General features: G+C 38.1%; 1 protein-coding gene across 1 annotated transcript in view; it reads right to left on the bottom strand.

The window, feature by feature from the left end:
• TTN (titin) overlaps positions 1-18889 on the bottom strand; it is a 240161-nt gene that overhangs the window by 50953 nt on the left and 170319 nt on the right. Inside the window, 34 exon segments of the mRNA XM_066323289.1 lie at positions 36-341; positions 432-734; positions 856-1152; positions 1245-1532; positions 1660-1959; positions 2199-2501; positions 2592-2891; positions 3006-3281; positions 4337-4639; positions 4967-5266; positions 5473-5757; positions 5866-6186; positions 6283-9249; positions 9346-9639; positions 9780-10079; positions 10299-10580; positions 10665-10973; positions 11104-11406; positions 11496-11795; positions 12255-12536; positions 12655-12957; positions 13057-13359; positions 13450-13731; positions 13825-13975; positions 14841-14989; positions 15082-15396; positions 16067-16366; positions 16456-16752; positions 16838-17155; positions 17243-17542; positions 17643-17772; positions 17865-17897; positions 17988-18136; positions 18551-18859. Coding sequence (XP_066179386.1) covers positions 36-341; positions 432-734; positions 856-1152; positions 1245-1532; positions 1660-1959; positions 2199-2501; positions 2592-2891; positions 3006-3281; positions 4337-4639; positions 4967-5266; positions 5473-5757; positions 5866-6186; positions 6283-9249; positions 9346-9639; positions 9780-10079; positions 10299-10580; positions 10665-10973; positions 11104-11406; positions 11496-11795; positions 12255-12536; positions 12655-12957; positions 13057-13359; positions 13450-13731; positions 13825-13975; positions 14841-14989; positions 15082-15396; positions 16067-16366; positions 16456-16752; positions 16838-17155; positions 17243-17542; positions 17643-17772; positions 17865-17897; positions 17988-18136; positions 18551-18859 — 11958 coding nt within the window.

The following is an 18889-nucleotide window of genomic DNA, read 5'->3' as shown; positions in this document are numbered from 1 at the left end:
AAGTCAACAAAGCAATCTATTTTCAGTGAACATACTTAAAATGTCTTTGGCAGTGTGTTTATCAGGAACATCACTTGGATCACTGTATCCAATCTTATTGACAGCATAAACTCGGAACTGGTACTCTGTATCTTCCATCAGCCCTGTTACCACAAACTGTGTAGTCTGTAAATTCTTGGGTAGATTGCATCTGACCCAGTTGTCTGTGTCAGCTCGTTTTGATTCCACTAAATAGCCAATGATAGGGCTTCCTCCATCATATGCTGGTTTACTCCATGACAGGCTTATCGAATTACGAGTAGTATCAACCACTTTCGGGAAAGCAGGTGGGCCAGGAGGATCTGGGAATTAAAACATCAAGTTAGCATACCAAATGTTGCATGATAATATTTGGAAATAATAATGGAAAATATAGAAGACTTTTCGCTTACATTGAGGATCACGAGCATACACTGCTTTAGATGGTGCGCTAGGTTTGCCAGGTCCAGCCTTATTCAATGCTATCACACGGAACTCATATTCTGTTCCTTCTTGGAGTCCAGTAGCTTTAACAGTTCTTTCAATGACAGGCTTTCTGGTTACTTTTGTCCAGTTAAGAGCCTTCGTTTCACGCTTCTCAAGTATATAGCCAGTTATTGGGGAGCCACCATCACTAGCTGGTGGCTTCCAGCTAACAGTCATAAAGTCTTTTGTTACATTACTAATTACTGGTGGATCACAAGGTCCAGGTACATCTGTGGAGATTTATTTGAAAATTACATTCACGTTCAGAAGTATAGACAAAGAAGTATATACTAGCGACTATGACAAAAACTATGGCCAGTGACCAATGAAACTATTTCACAAAGCACTTACCATATGGGTTCTTAGCAACTGCTGGTTCAGTTAAGATGGGGTCTCCAACACCATATTTGTTTTCAGCACAAATGCGGAACTGATACTCATGCCCTTCTATTAGTTTCTCCACTGTGCAGCTTGTAATGGGTACATTGGCACTGACTTGGGCCCAGTTAGGTCTGCTTGTTTCACGCTTGTCTACAATGTAGTTAGTAATTTCTGAACCTCCATCTTCCAGAGGAGGCTCCCAAGAAAGCATTGCACGATCTGCATACATATGTTTGATTTTGACAGAGGCTGGTGGGCCAGGCTTATCTAGAACAAGTAACATCACATTGTTAGAGTTCCATCTTTTGCTATATCATTTAATTATAAGTGTATTTATTAATAGACAGTCTTTAGCTCACCAAGTACTTTAAGCCTAATGGTTGCTGACTTCGATCCACTTGCATTTTCAGCAGTAATAGTGTAGTCTCCTGTTTGCTTCCTGTTAACACTGAACAACTCAACTGTAGCAAGATTTCTCTTTGTGGTGATCTTAACACCTTCAGATGGCTTTAAAACCTCTCCTTCTTTCTTCCAGGTGATTGCTGGCATTGGCTTGCCATACACATTTGCCTCCAGACACACATTAGTTCCAGCTTTTACTGTAAGCTGTGATTGCATAGACAGATCCAACTCTATTCTGGGAGGAACTGAAAGGAAAGAGTCCAAGAGTTAATCAATCTAGTAGGAGATAAATGTCTCGTTCTTCACATGAGTCTTAGTTCCCAACATGAACAGATTCTTACCAGAGCTATCAAATACTTTCATATTCCTTACCATTTTCTGGATGAATGGTCACAGGATCAGAAGGTTCTGAAGGTTGGCTAATGTTAACCGCCGTCTTGGCAATTGCTCTAAATTGATACTGAGCATTTTCTTCCAAACCAGTCACAGTGTACTCTTCTTGGGGTATTTGATATGGAGTTGTATTGCACCGAACCCACTTATCACCAGGTAATTTGCAAGCTTCCACAAAGTAGCCAATAAGTTTGCTACCACCATCATGCTTTGGTCTTGTCCATACCAGTGATGCAGTACTCTTAGTGACATCAATAACTTCAGGTTTTCCAGGAGGATCTTTGGCAAATAAAAACATATTATAGTATATTTTTCAAAAAAAGAGCAAACACATTAAAAATGGCTTTAATATTACTGGATCCTATTTACTGCATACCTAGGCAGTGCAATCAGAGTTACTTCATAGTAAACATGAAAGTATAAACAGAAGGGCAAACTAAAGACCATAGTAAGTTGGAGATATATTGAAAATTATCATAAAAACAGTCTGTTGCAAAGTAATGGTATGGGTGGCTTACCAACTGGTGCTCTTGCTGTGACAAACTCGGTTGGTTTACTAGGTTTACTTGCTCCAGCTCTGTTCAATGCATAAATTCTAAAAGTATACTCCAGACCTTCGATGAGGCCCACACAAGGGTATTCTGTGGAGCGCACAGCTGTGTCGTTAGCTTTCACCCACAGTAAACTGTTCCTCTCTTTGCGCTCAATGAGATAACCAGTGATTGGACTGCCTCCATCACTATCTGGTCTATCCCAAGCAACAAAAATGCAGTCCTTATTGACCTTGGTAATACGTGCATTCTTTGGTTCACTGGGAACATCTAGAAAAGAATATGAAGATAGACATCAACTGTATGTTTTCTTACTAGAAAGTTTAAATAGAGGAATGCTGCTGTCAAAAACTGGCATACCAAATGGGTATCTTGCGATCATCTTGCCAGAAGCAAGTGGCTCAGAAATCCCAAAACGATTTTCAGCACGAACACGGAACATATACTCTTCTCCAGGAATAAGTTTTCCAATTCTGCAGCTTGTCTTTGTGACAGAAGATAAAGCTGTTACCCAGTCTCCTCGGCTTACATCACATTTTTCAACTACATAGTTTGTTATGTTGCTGCCACCATCTTCAAGAGGTATGTGCCATGAAAGAGTGCAAGCATCAGCATCTATTTCAGAAATATCAAATGGAGGCTGTGGTGGACCTGGTTTATCTACATGAAAAAAAATATTAAGAAAAAAGGGATGAAATAAAGCGGAAACCAGTGGAATATCATAAAACCAGCTTTGTACAAAGCTGGAATGAAAAACAACCAAATGGAACATACCCATGACTGTCACTTTGATTTTCTGACTATCAGTACCAGAGCTATTTTCTGCAGTAAGAGTGTAAAAATCAGTATCTTTTCTAGTCACATCCTTTATGATAAGAACAGAAGACTTTTCTGCTTTATGCACAGCAAGGCGACTGGATGTAACTACATCTTGATCTCCTTTCAGCCATTTACAGACTGGCTGAGGCTTCCCATATACATGAGCTTCAATTCTCAGTTTCTTTCCAGCCTTAATGTGAACATGATCAGGCATCAGAATCTTAGGTGGGACTGTAAAAAAAAACCACACAGAGGCAAATAAATTCAACTTCTGTGACATATTAATTTACCTTTTCTTATTTTTTTCATGTGAAATTTCTCTGCTTCTCTCTTAAGTGGAATCATCTGCATGAATGACTAGAAAAATCTTTAATTTAGGTTCCACTTATGGATAACTTTAGTTTCTGCAGGTGGCAACATCCATTTCAGTCTTACTACATTATTGTACAGTTTTTAAGAGAATATTTATGAATTTGGATTGCCTTCACCCACATTTATGTAGAGATCTGTGCACTATTAATGCATGAAATATAATTCCTCTTTTTATCTAAAACCTGTTGCTCACTTATAGCTGACCTTCTACAATAAACATGAAGGGAAAGAAAACTGAAGTTCTTACTGAGATAAACCTGCTTGCACAGTCAATCTTTCTGTATCCTTGAATTATTTTTCTCCTACTTCTTCTTTTGCAAAAAATCTTTTATTTTCTGAAAGGAAACTTGGCAGCATTGTTGGCATATTTTCTTCCACTGGCTAGTTTTCATGCTCCTGTTCCTGTATCTCATTTTCTTCCCATGCCCCAAATTAAGAAGATTCTAATCATCTTGCCCTTTCCCTACATCTTCCTGTGCCTCAGGAACCCTGCCACCTTAAATAGGCCAACCTGTCCTTCCTGATTTTTGTTTTATATTCTCAACCAACCTTACAATATAAACCACTTATTTTCCCTTATATTAAAACAGCTCCAGCTTTCCCATTTATCTCCTAAACTAATAGTCTGAAACCTTTTCTTTTCATTTAAACTTCATTGAAAGTATCAATATTATGGTTCCCTAGTTCTTATCTTCTGGTTTGAACTGTATCCATACCTGAAAAATTATTTAATAATTCTGAATTAGTGGTCAACTCTCATTTTTTTCTGACCTGTCAAAACATTCAGTACAGTTAACCATAATCCTTCAGATAACTACATAAAGTGAATGTCTTTCTGTGCCTCAAAAACCTGTATATCTTGCTCACTTAATTATTAAAGCAGTAAATTAGGTAGTATTTAAATTTTTACTTACTGAGTTGTTCTTTGATTTCATATTCTCCTGTAGCTTCTATTGGCAAACTTACTCCTACAGCATTTCTAGCTGCCACTCTAAAGTTGTACTTCTTTCCTTCTTTCAGACCAGCTACAACAATGGAGAGATCTTTAACAACTGAATATTCTGTCCAGCGATCTGCTGGTTGATCATGTTCCTTGTAGCTAACAATGTATCCATCAATTTTAGAGCCTCCATCACGCAGCGGTGGCAGCCAGCCTAAAGTAGCACTATTTTTTGTAATTTCAGTAACTTCAAGTTTTCTTGGTGGATCAGGTTCACCTTTCAGGGGGAAAAAGAAACACATTAGACATTGAATTTCCAAGATTTTCTTACTCACGAATATTGGACGATATCCATGCAAATTCAACAAGGGCAATATAGAAAAGAGCAAAACTCATAATAATTTCAAAGGTACTATATTAATTGATGATATAATTTGAAAGAAACTGACACAGAAATACTTATGTTTATACTTGAGTAGTTAGCAGCATTGTTCAGTTTAGAAGCACTAACTCAAAAAATGCAAAAATCTGACTAAAATTAGAGAGAAACAAACAGAAAATGTCCATGGAGGAAAACATAAAGTATACACAGAGGCATACTCACTTAGAGGATCTGTTGCTAGAACAGGTTTTGGTATGTCACTTGGAACACCTGACCCGTATTCATTTACTGCTGTTACTCTGAAGTAATACTCATTTCCAGGCACAAGGTTTGCTATTTGGAAACTAGTTTTCTTTAGTTCTGCCGTGACTGTTGCCCAGGTCTTCCTGTCAGCCTCCCGTTTCTGCAGGATGTAATGAGTCACTGGGCTACCCCCATCATTCTCTGGAGGTGCCCATGAAAGATGGCAGGACATCTTGGTGACGTCTGAAACCTTGAAGTCTGACACAGGTCCGGGAGTATCTATGAAGAAATTTCAATTTATGTTAGTATTTTCTTCTTTAATAAGTTAAAACTGAAGGAAGGCCAAAAGCCTTCTACATGGAGGGAGTTAGTGTTAGATGAGAGTTATGCTCAAAAACTGCTGCATCTGGGGATCATAAATATTCTTGCAAGGAACATCCAAAATAGTTATAGAATTGTCTTGAGGTACTTCTCTCAGTGCTTACCCAGAACTCTGACGTTCACAAATACAGCCTTTTCTCCAGCTGCATTAACAAGTGTCAATGAATATTTGCCTGAGTCATCACGTGTTGAATCGGGAATGACACAGAAGGCCATAGTATCAACCAGATCAACTTGTCCTTTTCTGATAACATTATCAATACCCATTCTCCTCCAGGTGACTTTTGGTGCTGGGCGACCCCTAATAATGGCAAAAAGTCTAATAGGGCATCCTGCTCTGACCGTGACTAATTTTCTCATGCTTGCATCCAGCTCAATCTCAGGAGGTTCTGAAAGAGAAAGAAATAAAATACAAAGTTTTTCACATGAAATAAAATAAGTCTAAAGCAAATAAAGCGTTATATGCAAACACCCCAAAAGAGAATGGGAAAACTCACCAAGAATTTCTTTGGGAGACACAGCTTCTTTCAATTCTGCTGGTCGGCCAAGGCCAACCTGGTTTTGGGCAGAAACCCTGAACTCATACAATTGCTTTTCATCCAGGCTGGTAGCCGTGAATTCTGTATGAATAACTTGAGCAGCAACATTACACCGTTTCCATCCTGCTTCAGGATCAGCACCCTCAACTTTTGGTCTCATTTCCACAACATATCCAATAATCGGAGCACCACCGTCATACACTGGTTTTCCCCAGCCAAGGGTTAAGGAAGTCTTTGTGCTATCAACCACTCTCAAGTTTGTGGGAGGACCAGGTGGTTCTGGAAGGCAGTAAAAATTACAGATTAGAACACAGATGTACAGTTTAGCAATCTGTTAACTTTGAAATAATACAGCAAAATTCAATGGTATTTTACCTATTGGGTCTTTGGCTATTACAGGTCTTGATGGCAAGCTTGGTTCTCCAAGTCCTACTTCATTTTCAGCACTGACACGGAACTGGTATTCGTGACCAGGGAAGAGATTAGTAACCTTCTTGCGTCTCTCTGGGATTGGAGTTTTAGTAACAGGAACCCATCTTAGTGACCGTTTCTCTTTCTTCTCTAAAATGTATCCTGTAATTGATTTGCCACCATCATATTCTGGTGGATTCCAAACTACAGTCATCTCTTCCTTGCTGACTCTTGTGACATCTGGAGGGTCGGGGCGTCCAGGTCTATCATATTTCGTTTTTGCAATAATTGGATGTGTTTCTGTTGGTGGACCAGTGCCCATTTTATTCTCTGCACGCACTCTGAATATATATTCATTACCTTCAATGAGGCGTGTCACTTTGGCATAGTTTGTTAGGACAGAGGAAGAGTATGTAGACCAAACCATACGCTTGCTTTCACATTTTTCCAAAATGTAGTTCTGTATTTCACAACCACCATCATCTTCTGGAGGATCCCAAGTAACAGTACATCTATCACTTGAAATGTCAGTGACCTTCAGGTTTCTTACGGGGCCTGGTTTATCCAAAACAATAACAGTAGCATATGCTACAAAGCTACCAGCTGCATTAGTTGCTGTAATCACATATTTCCCGCCGTCAGTACGCCTTGATTTTGCGAGAACAAACTTAGACATGTCAGAAGTGTTTTCAATACTGACTCTTGGAGATCTGGTGAGATCTGTGGCATCTTTGTCTTTTGTCCATACAACTTCAGGCTGTGGCTTTCCTCTGACTCCAGCCTCAATTCTAATTGTGTCACCTGCTTTCACAGTTAGAACCCCACTTAACTTCAAATCTAGCACTGGTTTCTGGAGATCTTCCTTCACAACAACTTCAGCTGTTTTTACCCAGTTACTTTCACCGGCCTCATTCTTAGTTTGAACTCGGAATTGGTAAATTTTATTTTCCACACATTTATCTACCATGTAGTGTGTTTCCTTAATGCTGCCTTTATGAACTCTTTCCCATTCATCTGAATCTTTCAATTTTCTCTCAACATGATAACTTAAATTGGGACTTCCACCATCATAATCTGGCCTTCTCCATTTCAGATATACAAATGTCTTTCCTTTCTCTGCAATGTGAAGATTTTCTGGCTCTCCAGGCTTGTCAATAGGATTGATAGCAAGGATAGGAGTCTTGGTCTCAATGCAAGGACCTGGACCTATTTTGTTCTCTGCACAAACTCTGAAGAAGTATTCACGGTTCTCTACAAGATTTGCCTTTACTAATCGTTTAGTAATATCAGAGGAGACAATTGACCATCCTCTCTGATTTGGTTGACGATATTCCACTATGTAATTTGTAATTTCAGAGCCACCGTTATCCACTGGACTCTCCCAAGAGATCATACAAGAGTCTTTTGTGACATAGCTTATTTTCAGGTTCTGACATGGTCCAGGTCTGTCAAGTACATTAACAACAGCAAAAGCTTGAGCCTGTCCACAGCTGTTCTTTGCTGCTATTATATACTTGCCATGATCAGATCTTTTGGCTTCTTTCACTTGCAGTTCAACATTAGGTAGATCATGAAGTATTTCAACATGCTTTTCTTGGACTAGTACTTTGCCATCTTTAGACCATGTTATTTCAGGATCTGGTCTGCCTTTTACCTTACCAGTAATACGTATTGTTTGACCTACTCGGACAGTAATTAAGTCTCGACAGGTCACATCTAGGCTTATTTCTGGAGGAGAAAGAATATCTTTTGCAAGTACAGTTTCTGGTAGCTCTCTTGGTTCTCCCTCTCCCACGATGTTGACAGCTTTTATTCGGAACTTATATTCATTTCCTTCTATTAATCCAGGTACTCTGAAAGCACACTGTCTAATTAGTTCATCCTTATTAATCCTATTCCACTGTGTAGTTCCAGTTTTCTGACATTCTACAATGTATCCCAGAATTGGGCTGCCACCATCCTTTAGGGGCTTTGTCCACACAAGATCAGCTGATTCTTTAGTTTTGTCTTTTAATTTTGGATTTATAGGTGGTCCAGGAGGAGTGATAGGACGTGATGCTTTTATTGGATCAGAGCTTGGGGATGGTTTGCTTAAGCCCACCATGTTTTCTGCAAAAACTCTGAATTCATATGTGTTGCCCTCAAAAAGACCGGTGACTCTGTATTTCATATCAAGAATAGGTGTCTTATTAACACGCACCCATTTACCAGATGCTTCCCGACGCTCAAGTATATAACCAGTTATTGGGGTTCCACCATCAGATTTTGGTAGGGTCCAAGACACTGTTGCAGCATTTTCTGTTATATCATAAACAGTTGGTTTACCAGGTGGGGATGGTGGATCAAACATATATTTAGCAACTGTTGGTTCTGAATCCAGGGGTGCACCAATGCCTATCTTATTTTCTGCACGAACACGGAAAATATATTCACAGCCTTTCTGCAGTCGTGGAACCTTAATTTTTGTGTGACTTGTTCCAGAGCTAACCACTCCCCAAGTTTCTTTCTTTGATTGACGCTTCTCAACAATATAATTTATTATAGGACTCCCACCATCATCTTTAGGAGGGCGCCAAGAAATAACCATATATTCTGGTGTTACTTCAAGAATATTAATAGGACCAGTTGGTGGGCCTGGAACATCCAAAACTGTAAGGTGTAGAGCCACAGTTTTGCTGCCAGCTGCATTAGATACTGTGAGCAGATATTCTCCTGTATCTTTTCTTACACAGTCTTTGATAGTAAGCACAGTTGAGTAATTGTCAGTCTCAATCTTGTATTTGCCATCTGGTTTAATTTCAGTGTCATCAGTAACCCATTTTGCTGTGGGAACTGGCACGCCTCTCATAATCGCTGGAAGGCGCACTGTGGTGCCAGCTTTAACAACGAGACCTTCAATTAACTTCACATCTAGATCCACAGAGGGAGGTACTGAAATTAGAGAAAAATGAAAATTACTTTTTCAGGGCAAATGCTTATAGAAAAAGAAAAAAAACCAGTGAAAACCCATGAAAAACCAAAAATTACCTAGTTTTTCTTGACACTCTATTGGTATAGTTGTATCTGGAAGGCTAAGACCAACAATGTTTTGAGCTCTTACACGGAATTTGTATATTTTTCCTTTCTGTAGGCCTGTAACAACACAGTCTAGCATAGGGACTGTCTGGAACTTGGTCCATTCATCTGCACCATCTTCTTGATATTCCACCAAATACCCAGTTATCTCAGCACCACCATCACGATCTGGTCGATTCCAAACAAGGGATACTTCAGTCTTGTCAACATCTACATGATGCAGATTCTTTGGTGGCCCTGGAGGATCTTTTAAAATACAAAACCAAAATGGTTACTAGGATGAAAGATCTGTGATACCAGCGTATCATGATCATAGCAACAGGACAACCTCAACATTACCAAATCCCATATGAAGAAAGCAAATCATATAACTGAAAAACACTTACGCAGTGGATCTATAGCTTTGATAGGCTTAAGTGTTTCCACGTATGGACCTCTACCATATTGATTCTCAGCTGCAACTCGGAAGAGATACTGAGTGCCTTCCATCAGATATTTAGCCATATGACTGCGTTTCTTGGAGGATGATGAGATGGCTACCCACTGTGCAGAAGCTACATCTTTCCTCTCCACCACATAGTTGGTAATCACAGAACCGCCATCATCTTCGGGTTCCATCCAAGTGATATAGCAAGAGTCACTTCTAACATCACTGATATTCAGATTTCTGGGTGGACCAGGCTTATCTAACATTGAAAAAAATATAATCTGTAACTGAAGCATTTCTTAAAAATTTTGTAAATTTCAAGATAAACTACATTATATTTTATGTAATTTCTAAAATCCTTTTTCATATTTGTATAAAAATACAAATACAGCAGATATTTTCCAGAAATTCCCTTATTTCTCACTCTCCAATTATAGAGTAAAAAGGTGTTGTATAGAAAAAAACACAAAAAAATTACCTAAGACCACAACTTTCACTGAAACAGTCTTTGAACCAGCTGGATTTTCAACTGTCAGGGAGTACATTCCACCATCTTCATGGACAGTGTTACGGATTTCAAGCTTACTGCCGGCTCCTGTAACTTCAATATCAGCTTTGGGTGAGACCTCATGATCTTCTTTCTTCCAAGTAACTTTTGGGAATGGAACACCTTTAATAACAGCACTAAGTCTCAGGGTATCTCCAGCTTTTACATGCTGTTCTCGGGCCATATTAGCATCAAGTATTAACTCAGGAGGTTCTGGAATCAAAAATATAAGTTTTTACAAAATGAGGAAAAAGAAGTCTGATCTTGAGTAAACTTATCTGATTTTATTAAACTCACCAAGCCTATCTTTTACTTCTACTGGATCAGGAACATGTGCTGGATCAGATTCGCCTGCTGCATTGACTGCCTTGACCCTGAATTTATAGGTTAATCCCTCAGTAAGACCAGTGACTTTGTAGTTTGTTTCAGGACAAGAATCTGCTGTAAGGTTAGCCTGTTTCCATTCTTCATCTCCAACTTTCTGATACTCTATAAGGTAGCCAATTATCTTGCCATTTCCATCATGGCGTGGTGGTTGCCAAGATAAATCAACTGAGTTTTTAGTTTTATCTACAGCTTCTGGATTAACAGGTGGACTTGGTTTTGCTGTTAAAAAAGTAAAAGAAAAAAAAAATAAAAAGAAAGGGGAGAAAGAAAAAAGAAATTATTAGAATCATTTTCTAACTGAAACTGGGTGCATTAAAAATTCAATAAGAAATGAAATGTGATACTTTACCAATTGGATCTCTAGCGAAAATTGGCTTTGATGGTGGACTAGGATCACCAACACCGATTTCATTCTCTGCTGAAACACGGAATTCATACTGACAGCCTTCAAGAAGATCAGGTACTTTGAACTTTGTACCAGGGAAAATTGGGTCTTTGGTAGCTTTGACCCATCTTGTAGCCATTGTTTCCTTCTTTTCTACAATGTAGTTTGTTATTGGCTTGCCTCCATCATATGGTTTGTTCCAAACCACTACTGCAGAGTCTTTGGTTACATCCTTAATGATTGGTTGCTCAGGTGCATCAGGAACACCTGGGGTGAGAAGAAAAAAGAGTGTATGAGCATTACAAACAGAATAAAAATTGGAGTATCCAAATAAAATTGAAAAATGAAAAGCTTACGGAAACGGTCCTTGGCTTTCATCTCATCAGAGATGAGAGGATCACTTATGCCATAAAGATTTTCAGCATAAATTCGAATTTGATATTCTCTTCCTTCAAGCAGCTTGGGAATTTTGCATGTTGTCTTAACCGTGGAAGATGTAACTGGCATCCACAAGTCTTTATGTGTATCCTTCTTCTCAATTATGTAATTCGTAATTTCACTGCCTCCATCATCTAATGGAGGTTTCCAGGAAACTACCATATGATCTTTAAAGACTTCATCAAATATAACTGGGCCTACTGGAGGTGATGGGCGATCTGTTTAAGCAAGAATAAACCATAGCCATTTTTTTAATGAACTCCACAAAACAACATAGATTAAACAGTGTCAATACCGCAAATATAGTATAAAATTAGAAACTTGACATCACATATATAATAAGGAATCAATATTTCAGGGCTATTTTTCTGTAATACATATATCACATACTGGAATTAATTCCTTACTACTTATAATGTATTTGGTGATTAACATTTTCTACAGTGTTGATATTCTCTAAATGCATGTAGAGACATTAAATCATTCATGCTGAATAAACTAATTCAGAGTTAAATATGTGCTCAAAATTAATGTATAGCTTTTCAGTATGACTGAGAATGTAGTAAATTGAATTATCATAATAAAGAACACATTTCAATACTTAAATTTTAGAACATTCAATGAATTATAATCACTAATAAAAATCACAGATAATACTGTTGTTCAGTAAAACCTACCAACGACATTAACTTGACAAAATCCTTTTCTTGATCCTGTGCTGTTCTCTACAGTAACACAATATTTTCCTGTGTCTTCACGGACAGATTTTAGTATCCCCAAACAAAGAGTTGTAGGAGTTGTCTTGATTTTTATTCTGTCATCTTCTTTCACAACAACATCATCTTTTAGCCAAGTAACCTTTGGTGCAGGTTTGCCTGAGTAACGTCCAGTCAAGCTGAAAGCTTCACCAACTCGGACAATAAGCTTGTCTCTAAAGTCAAGGTCAAGTGTGGGAGGAGCTGAAAGACAATGTTAAAATACACAATGCCCACAAATGTCGGCAACATTAATATGAAAAAGTAAGGAATCACAAAATATAATTACTATTTTCTAAGGAAGTATGAAAAAGAAACATACCAAGTTCATCCTTGCACGTGATTGGCTTAGTGCAAAATGATGGCTTGCCTTGCCCCACAATATTGCAGGCACTCACACGATACTCATAGGTGTCACCCTCTTTCAAGCCTTCTACAGTGAATTTCCTATCAAGCATTTTTTCCTTTGTAACTTTGTGGAATTTGTCTTTTCCAATGAGACGGCTCTCTAGAACGTACATAGTGATATCTGAGCCTCCATTGTATTTTGGAGGGTTCCAAGTTAGTGTAACTGAGTTCTTGGTAACTGCTTTTACTTCCAGGTCTTCTGGACGGTCAGGAACAGCTGTGAATAAAAATAAGGTAGATTAATTTTCCTGCATATTCAGAATCTTCCAGTGTATTAGTCTTACACAACAGTTATCCAAACCAAAAATATTCTTACTTATTGGATCTCTAATGAGAATCTCCTTTGTTGTTTCTGTGAAAGGACCCATGCCAATTATATTCTCAGCTGCAATTCGGAAAAAGTAGGCTTTCCCTTGAATGAGTCCCTGAATAGTAGCATTCTGCCTTGTAACTGTGTAGGTCACTGGAGTCCAAGCTCTATGGTCAGATTCACGTTTTTCAATTACATAGTTGGTAATAGGAGAGCCACCATCATCTTCTGGAGTAAACCATGACAATTTGCAAGAGTCATTGGTTAGATTCTCTGTAAGGAGTGGCATTCCAACTGGGCCTGGCACATCTGAAAGCAAAGAAAAAAAATGGAGTATTCAAGCACCATGCTGAATCTTATGAAACTGTACTTGTACACAAGCACTGAAGCTGCTATTACCTAGCACATCAACAATAATTGTCTTCTTTCTTTCACCACCATCATTTTTAGCAAGAAGAGTGTATAAACCCTGGTGACTCCTTTTGCAATTCCTGATGACTACAGAAGAACTAATAGCTGTTTCTTCAATTTTGGCTTCTTCTGGCAAAGCTTGCTCATCCCTGCTCCAAGTCACTGTTGGAGGTGGTTTTCCTGAGACATACGCTATGATCCGAATTACTCCTCCAGCATGAACAACAATTCTGTCCCTGACACTTGCATCCAAATTAATATCAGGAGCCACTGAGGGAAGGAAAAAAAAAAAAAAAAGTCAATGATATCTTCTTCTTACTTTGAGTTAGAGGTACTAAAAGTGTAAATCAAAATGATAAATACCAATTCTGTCCTTCATTTCAATAATATCTGTAACTTCTCCAGGCTCTCCGATGCCAGCAGCATTTACTGCTCTAACTCTAAATTTGTAAAAACAACCTTCTTTTAATCCTGCCACAACAAACTTGGTTCCTCTAATTTCTTTATCTTTTACCTGGAAAAAAAAAAATCATTGTAACATCAGCAAACATCAAGATATCATCAGTGTCTTTGCAGAGCTTGAAACAAATCTTACATTAGATATTATTTCAGATTTACAAGCACACAAAAGTATTAGGTGTACATGGATTTGGCCCACACAGAATTCACCAGAAATTTTTTAAGAAATATATGTCATGGACCTACAAGGTATTCTGAAGATTCATCTCTTTCCTAACACATTATAACACGAAGGCTGTTAGAATTTAGCAATTTAGCAATTACAATAGTCTGGTCTCAGAAGAATTACATGTCTTTTTGGACACAAACATGTAAGTGAGAACAACAAGAAAAAGGAATTCAGTTCTTTTCTTTTCAAAATGCAATATAAAGTCTCTTCACCTAGAAACAGTATAGGAAATGTAGATCTTACTTTAAATGAACCTATATATTTATGGAGATATAAAAAAATAGCCAAGGTGTGCACCGGTTAAATTTTCAGTAATGCACTACTGAAAAAATGAGGAAAATATAGAAACATAGTAGTTGTAAAAGCTTTGACATCATCTGATACCAGTGAGAGTTACTTCATTGACAGTTTTAACTTGGTCTTCTGTGGTTTTTTATCTCATATTACCTAGATATTTTCCCACATCTTCTAATAAAAATTATAAAATTCTGTATCTAGTAATTGCAAAGTTAACTCCATTTTGAGGAAGGGTAAGCTTGGTCTTGTATTTTAAATATTTGAAGATAAATATGGTGCCAACTTTTGTAAAATAACTTTAGCGGCAAAAATTTTTAAAGATTTTTTTTTCTAGAGCAATTCATATTGATAGACACAGAGAGAAGCGCAGATTCTGTAATATTTTTCCACCTACCCGTTCCCATTCTTCCTTTCCTTCCTCTTTAAACTCAACAATGTAGCCAGTGACTCTAGAACCACCATCCTTTATTGGTGGAGTCCACTCCAAGTCTACAGAAGACTTTGTCCAATCAGTTACTTTTGGTACAGGAGGGCCAGGTGGGGCTGGAAAACATCACCATACAAAACAACAATGTATTATATGTTCTTATTTGAATATTTTCATATTTAGAAAAAAAGTAATTTTAAATATTTACCAATAGGATCTCTAGCAAGTGCTGGATCGGATGGCATGCTTGGTGGGCCAACACCAGCCGCATTGATGGCTGAAACACGGAACTGATATTCAGAGCCTTCAATAAGGCCTGTAACTTTGTAAGAAACCCCTAGTGTCATAGGCTTGATAGGATCTCGGTTAACCCTGGTCCATCTCTTTCCAGTGGTCTCTTTGCGCTCCAACCAGTAACCAGTAATAGGAGAGCCACCATCATGTTCTGGTTCTTCCCAGTTTACCGTCATTGAGTCACGTGTTATGCTGCTAACTGTTGGCTTGTCAGGAGGTCCAGGGACAGCTGAGGGAGAAAAATTCACACATAGCTTTTAAAAAAATATGCTAAAGATACATGGAAATAGCTTGAGTGCAAAAGAGCTGTGCACTCACATGGTCACCATTGCACTAGGTAGTTAGCCATCTGCACAAGATTTCTTTCAGTTTCTCAACCCTATTCAGGTACATACAGTTCTGTGAAAAATGAAATACCTTTCCTCCAAATTAAAATAGTAAAAAAACCTTTTTGGATCACTACCTCATTTTAGTGACCAGCTTAACACATGCTGTTTTAAGAATCACTTTCTCTTGCCAGCCTAACATTCCTCCTATGACTGAGCTATGCTGTCTAATTTCTCTTTCAAAACTGAAGGTAGGAAATTGATTCTTTCTGGTCTATGAGGTTAATAATGTCTCAAACACAATAGAATAACCTGAATCTTAAATATACAAATAGATGTTTATTTGGTAAGTCTTAAAAATATTGAGATTTTATTTTCATATAATGGAAGGAGGGAGAAAAATATTTTAAGCACTACACATGCTTTTAAGAACCAGGTACTACTGCTAAAACTCCTACAACTATTCTAGAAAACTTATTGAAGAGAGAAAATAGTAGTAGTATTTAACAGATGCTGTATGCGTACCAGCATATGGAAACAACTGACATAACTTGAAAGCTTATTTTTACTTACTGAAAAGGTTTCGTGCTGTTTCTGGCTCACTATCCAAAGGTTCTCCAATACCGTATTTGTTTTGTGCCATAATGCGGAAGACATATTCATGGCCTTCCATCAGCTTGGGAACTGTGAATATGCACTCTTTAGGCTCATTAGTAACAGGCACCCATGTCTTTCTATTTGCTTCTTTTTTCTCTATAACATAGTTTGTAATCTTAGAACCACCATCATCTAATGGAGGAAGCCATGATATTGTCATTTTATCAGCCAAAATGGACTCAAATTTAATAGGTCCTACTGGAGGTCCGGGACGACCTAAAAGATACATGTTAAGAAAGAAAAATTAATCAAGTATCAAACAAATGCTATTAATTAATGTAATTGTAAGACTTCTTGATATGTACCCAGAACATTCAGGCGCATTTCCTTTGAAGCAGTTCCCAGGTCATTTACAGCTGTTATAGTATATAAGCCTGTATCGTTTCTGCGAGACTGTTGGATCAATAAAGTGCAAGTATCTTCATCAACGATCTTGTTGACATGTTGATCATACACCACTGGTGATTTGTCATCTGGTTTCTTTGGAGGAGCTTTGAGCCATGTTAATGTGGGGAAGGGTACACCCTTTATCTTGGCCACAATTTTAACATCTGTTCCTTCTTCAACTTCCATAAATTCTTTGAGCTCAATAGATGGTGGACCTACAACAAGATATTGAAAAAGTAGCATACAAAAATACTTCATAATTTTTAAATGGAATTTTTATTTACTAGTATCAGTACTTACATGTCTGGTCTTTAACAACAAGTGGGCCAACAGTGGCTGAAGGTCTGCTAGGACCTGCTATATTTACAGCTTTGACTCTGAATTCATATTCTCCACCTTCTACAAGATCCTCAACAGTAAACTTTGTTTCTTCTACATCACGTCTGTTGCATTGCTTCCAAGACTCTTTCACTTCTCCAGTACGATCCCAGCGGAGACATTCAACATTATAATGTGTAACAGGAGCTCCACCATCATTCTTTGGTGGTTTCCACGTCAGGCTCACTGTGTTCTTGGTTACAAGGCCAATCCTCAGTTTAATAGGTGGATCAGGAGGATCTTTACAACCAAAACAGAAGAATCAATAAATCCACTATATAGCACCATGTGGTTTTAAAGGATTTGTTTGACTTTAATTTTACTTACGGATTGGATCCCTGGCTGTGGTCCGCTGGATAGTTTCTGCAGGAGGGCCAACTCCAAAACGGTTTTCTGCACGTACCCGGAAGAAATACTCTTGGCCAGTTATGAGATCAGGTACCACAAAGGAAGTACTGCCACAGTTTGGATTGACCTTAGTCCAGGCCTTCCCATCAATATTTCTTTTCTCTATAACATAGCCTCTGATTCTATCTCCACCATCATCATCTGGCATCTTCCATGAAAGTTTACAGCTACCCCTTGTGATATCACTTACTTTTAGGTCTTTTGGTGGACCAGGGACATCTGTTAAGATAAAAGTACAACAGACAAAATATCACATAAGTATGTAGAAAAATAAGACTAAACCCTAATATTTGGATACTTCAGTATATGCAAGCCATACCAAGCACATTGACTCTGACATGCACTGTCTTTTGTCCTGCTTTGTTCTTTGCTGTAATACTATATCGACCAGAATGACTTCTGTTGCACTCAGGGATGATAATCTCTGAACGGGTATCAGTAGCTTCCACCTGCGTATTATAGGAAGAAAGAGAAGTTATAGGTCAATTTTGATGTTTCAAAAATGCAACAATACTGAGGTGAAAAAAACTGCTTGCTTTACCTTAGCTTCTTCAGGTACATTATGACCTCCCTCCTATAAACAAAGGGAAATAATATAAATGTAAAAGGGAATAGGCTTAAACGTCTAGAAACAGGTGCAGAAAAAACCATTACTTTTACTAACCTTTGCTGCTGTTTTTGCTTTTCCTTCATACTCCCAAAATGTTTTTGGAACTGGACGACCCTTGATAACAGCTGGGATTTTAATTGTTGTGCCAGCACGACAAGAGAGCAAATCCTGTGCTCCAAGATCAAGAAAGATTTCTGGTTCCTCTGCAAAAATATTCAAATATATAAATTTTAAGAGCTACTAAAAGTAAAATTCAATGACCACTAAGCTGAAATCCCACAAAAACATGTGGAATGCACACTTATGTGAGAGAGGTTGGGTGTGCAAAAAGGAAACTGGTAAGTATACAAATAAAAAAAACCCATTGCTGTAAATTCTTCATAAAATAAACAGTATTTCATTAGTATGTCTGTAGGTGCTTATCAGTTTCCTAATGGAGCATTGCCTGGCAATGGACACCATGACACTTTCAAAAATGCCTGTCAGTCTTTTGCGACATTCTTGTATAATTGTTTATTCTGTTTTGACTTTGGCTCGCTTGGCATCCTTTTTGAGCATTCATAGCAGTAAGTGGCATTTAGCTACAAATACCTAAATCAGTTTGTCAGAACTCTTACCTAGAATATCTTGGACAGGTATCTCTGATGTTGCAGGACTTGGTTCTGATTCTCCAGCAGCATTTACAGCTTTCACCCTAAATCGGTATTTTCTGAGCTCTTTCAAGTTGGGAATAACACATTCACAAGTAGGGAAGAGTTTGTCTCCTTCATTCACCTTCTTCCACTCTGTACTACCTTCATCCTGCATTTCAACAATATATCCTTTTATAGGACTCCCACCATCCTTTTGAGGAGGCTTCCAGGCAAGTGCTACAGATGATTTGGTTTTGTCTTTGACCTCTGGGCACGATGGTGGACCAGGCACAACTGGCAAAACAAGAGCAAGTAAAAATTACC

The sequence above is a fragment of the Sylvia atricapilla genome, chromosome 7, assembly GCF_009819655.1.
Source record: "Sylvia atricapilla isolate bSylAtr1 chromosome 7, bSylAtr1.pri, whole genome shotgun sequence".
In the NCBI taxonomy this organism is placed as follows: Eukaryota; Metazoa; Chordata; class Aves; order Passeriformes; family Sylviidae; genus Sylvia; species Sylvia atricapilla.
The sequence above is the reverse complement of the archived record's forward strand: the minus strand, read 5'-3'. Positions and strand labels throughout refer to the sequence as shown.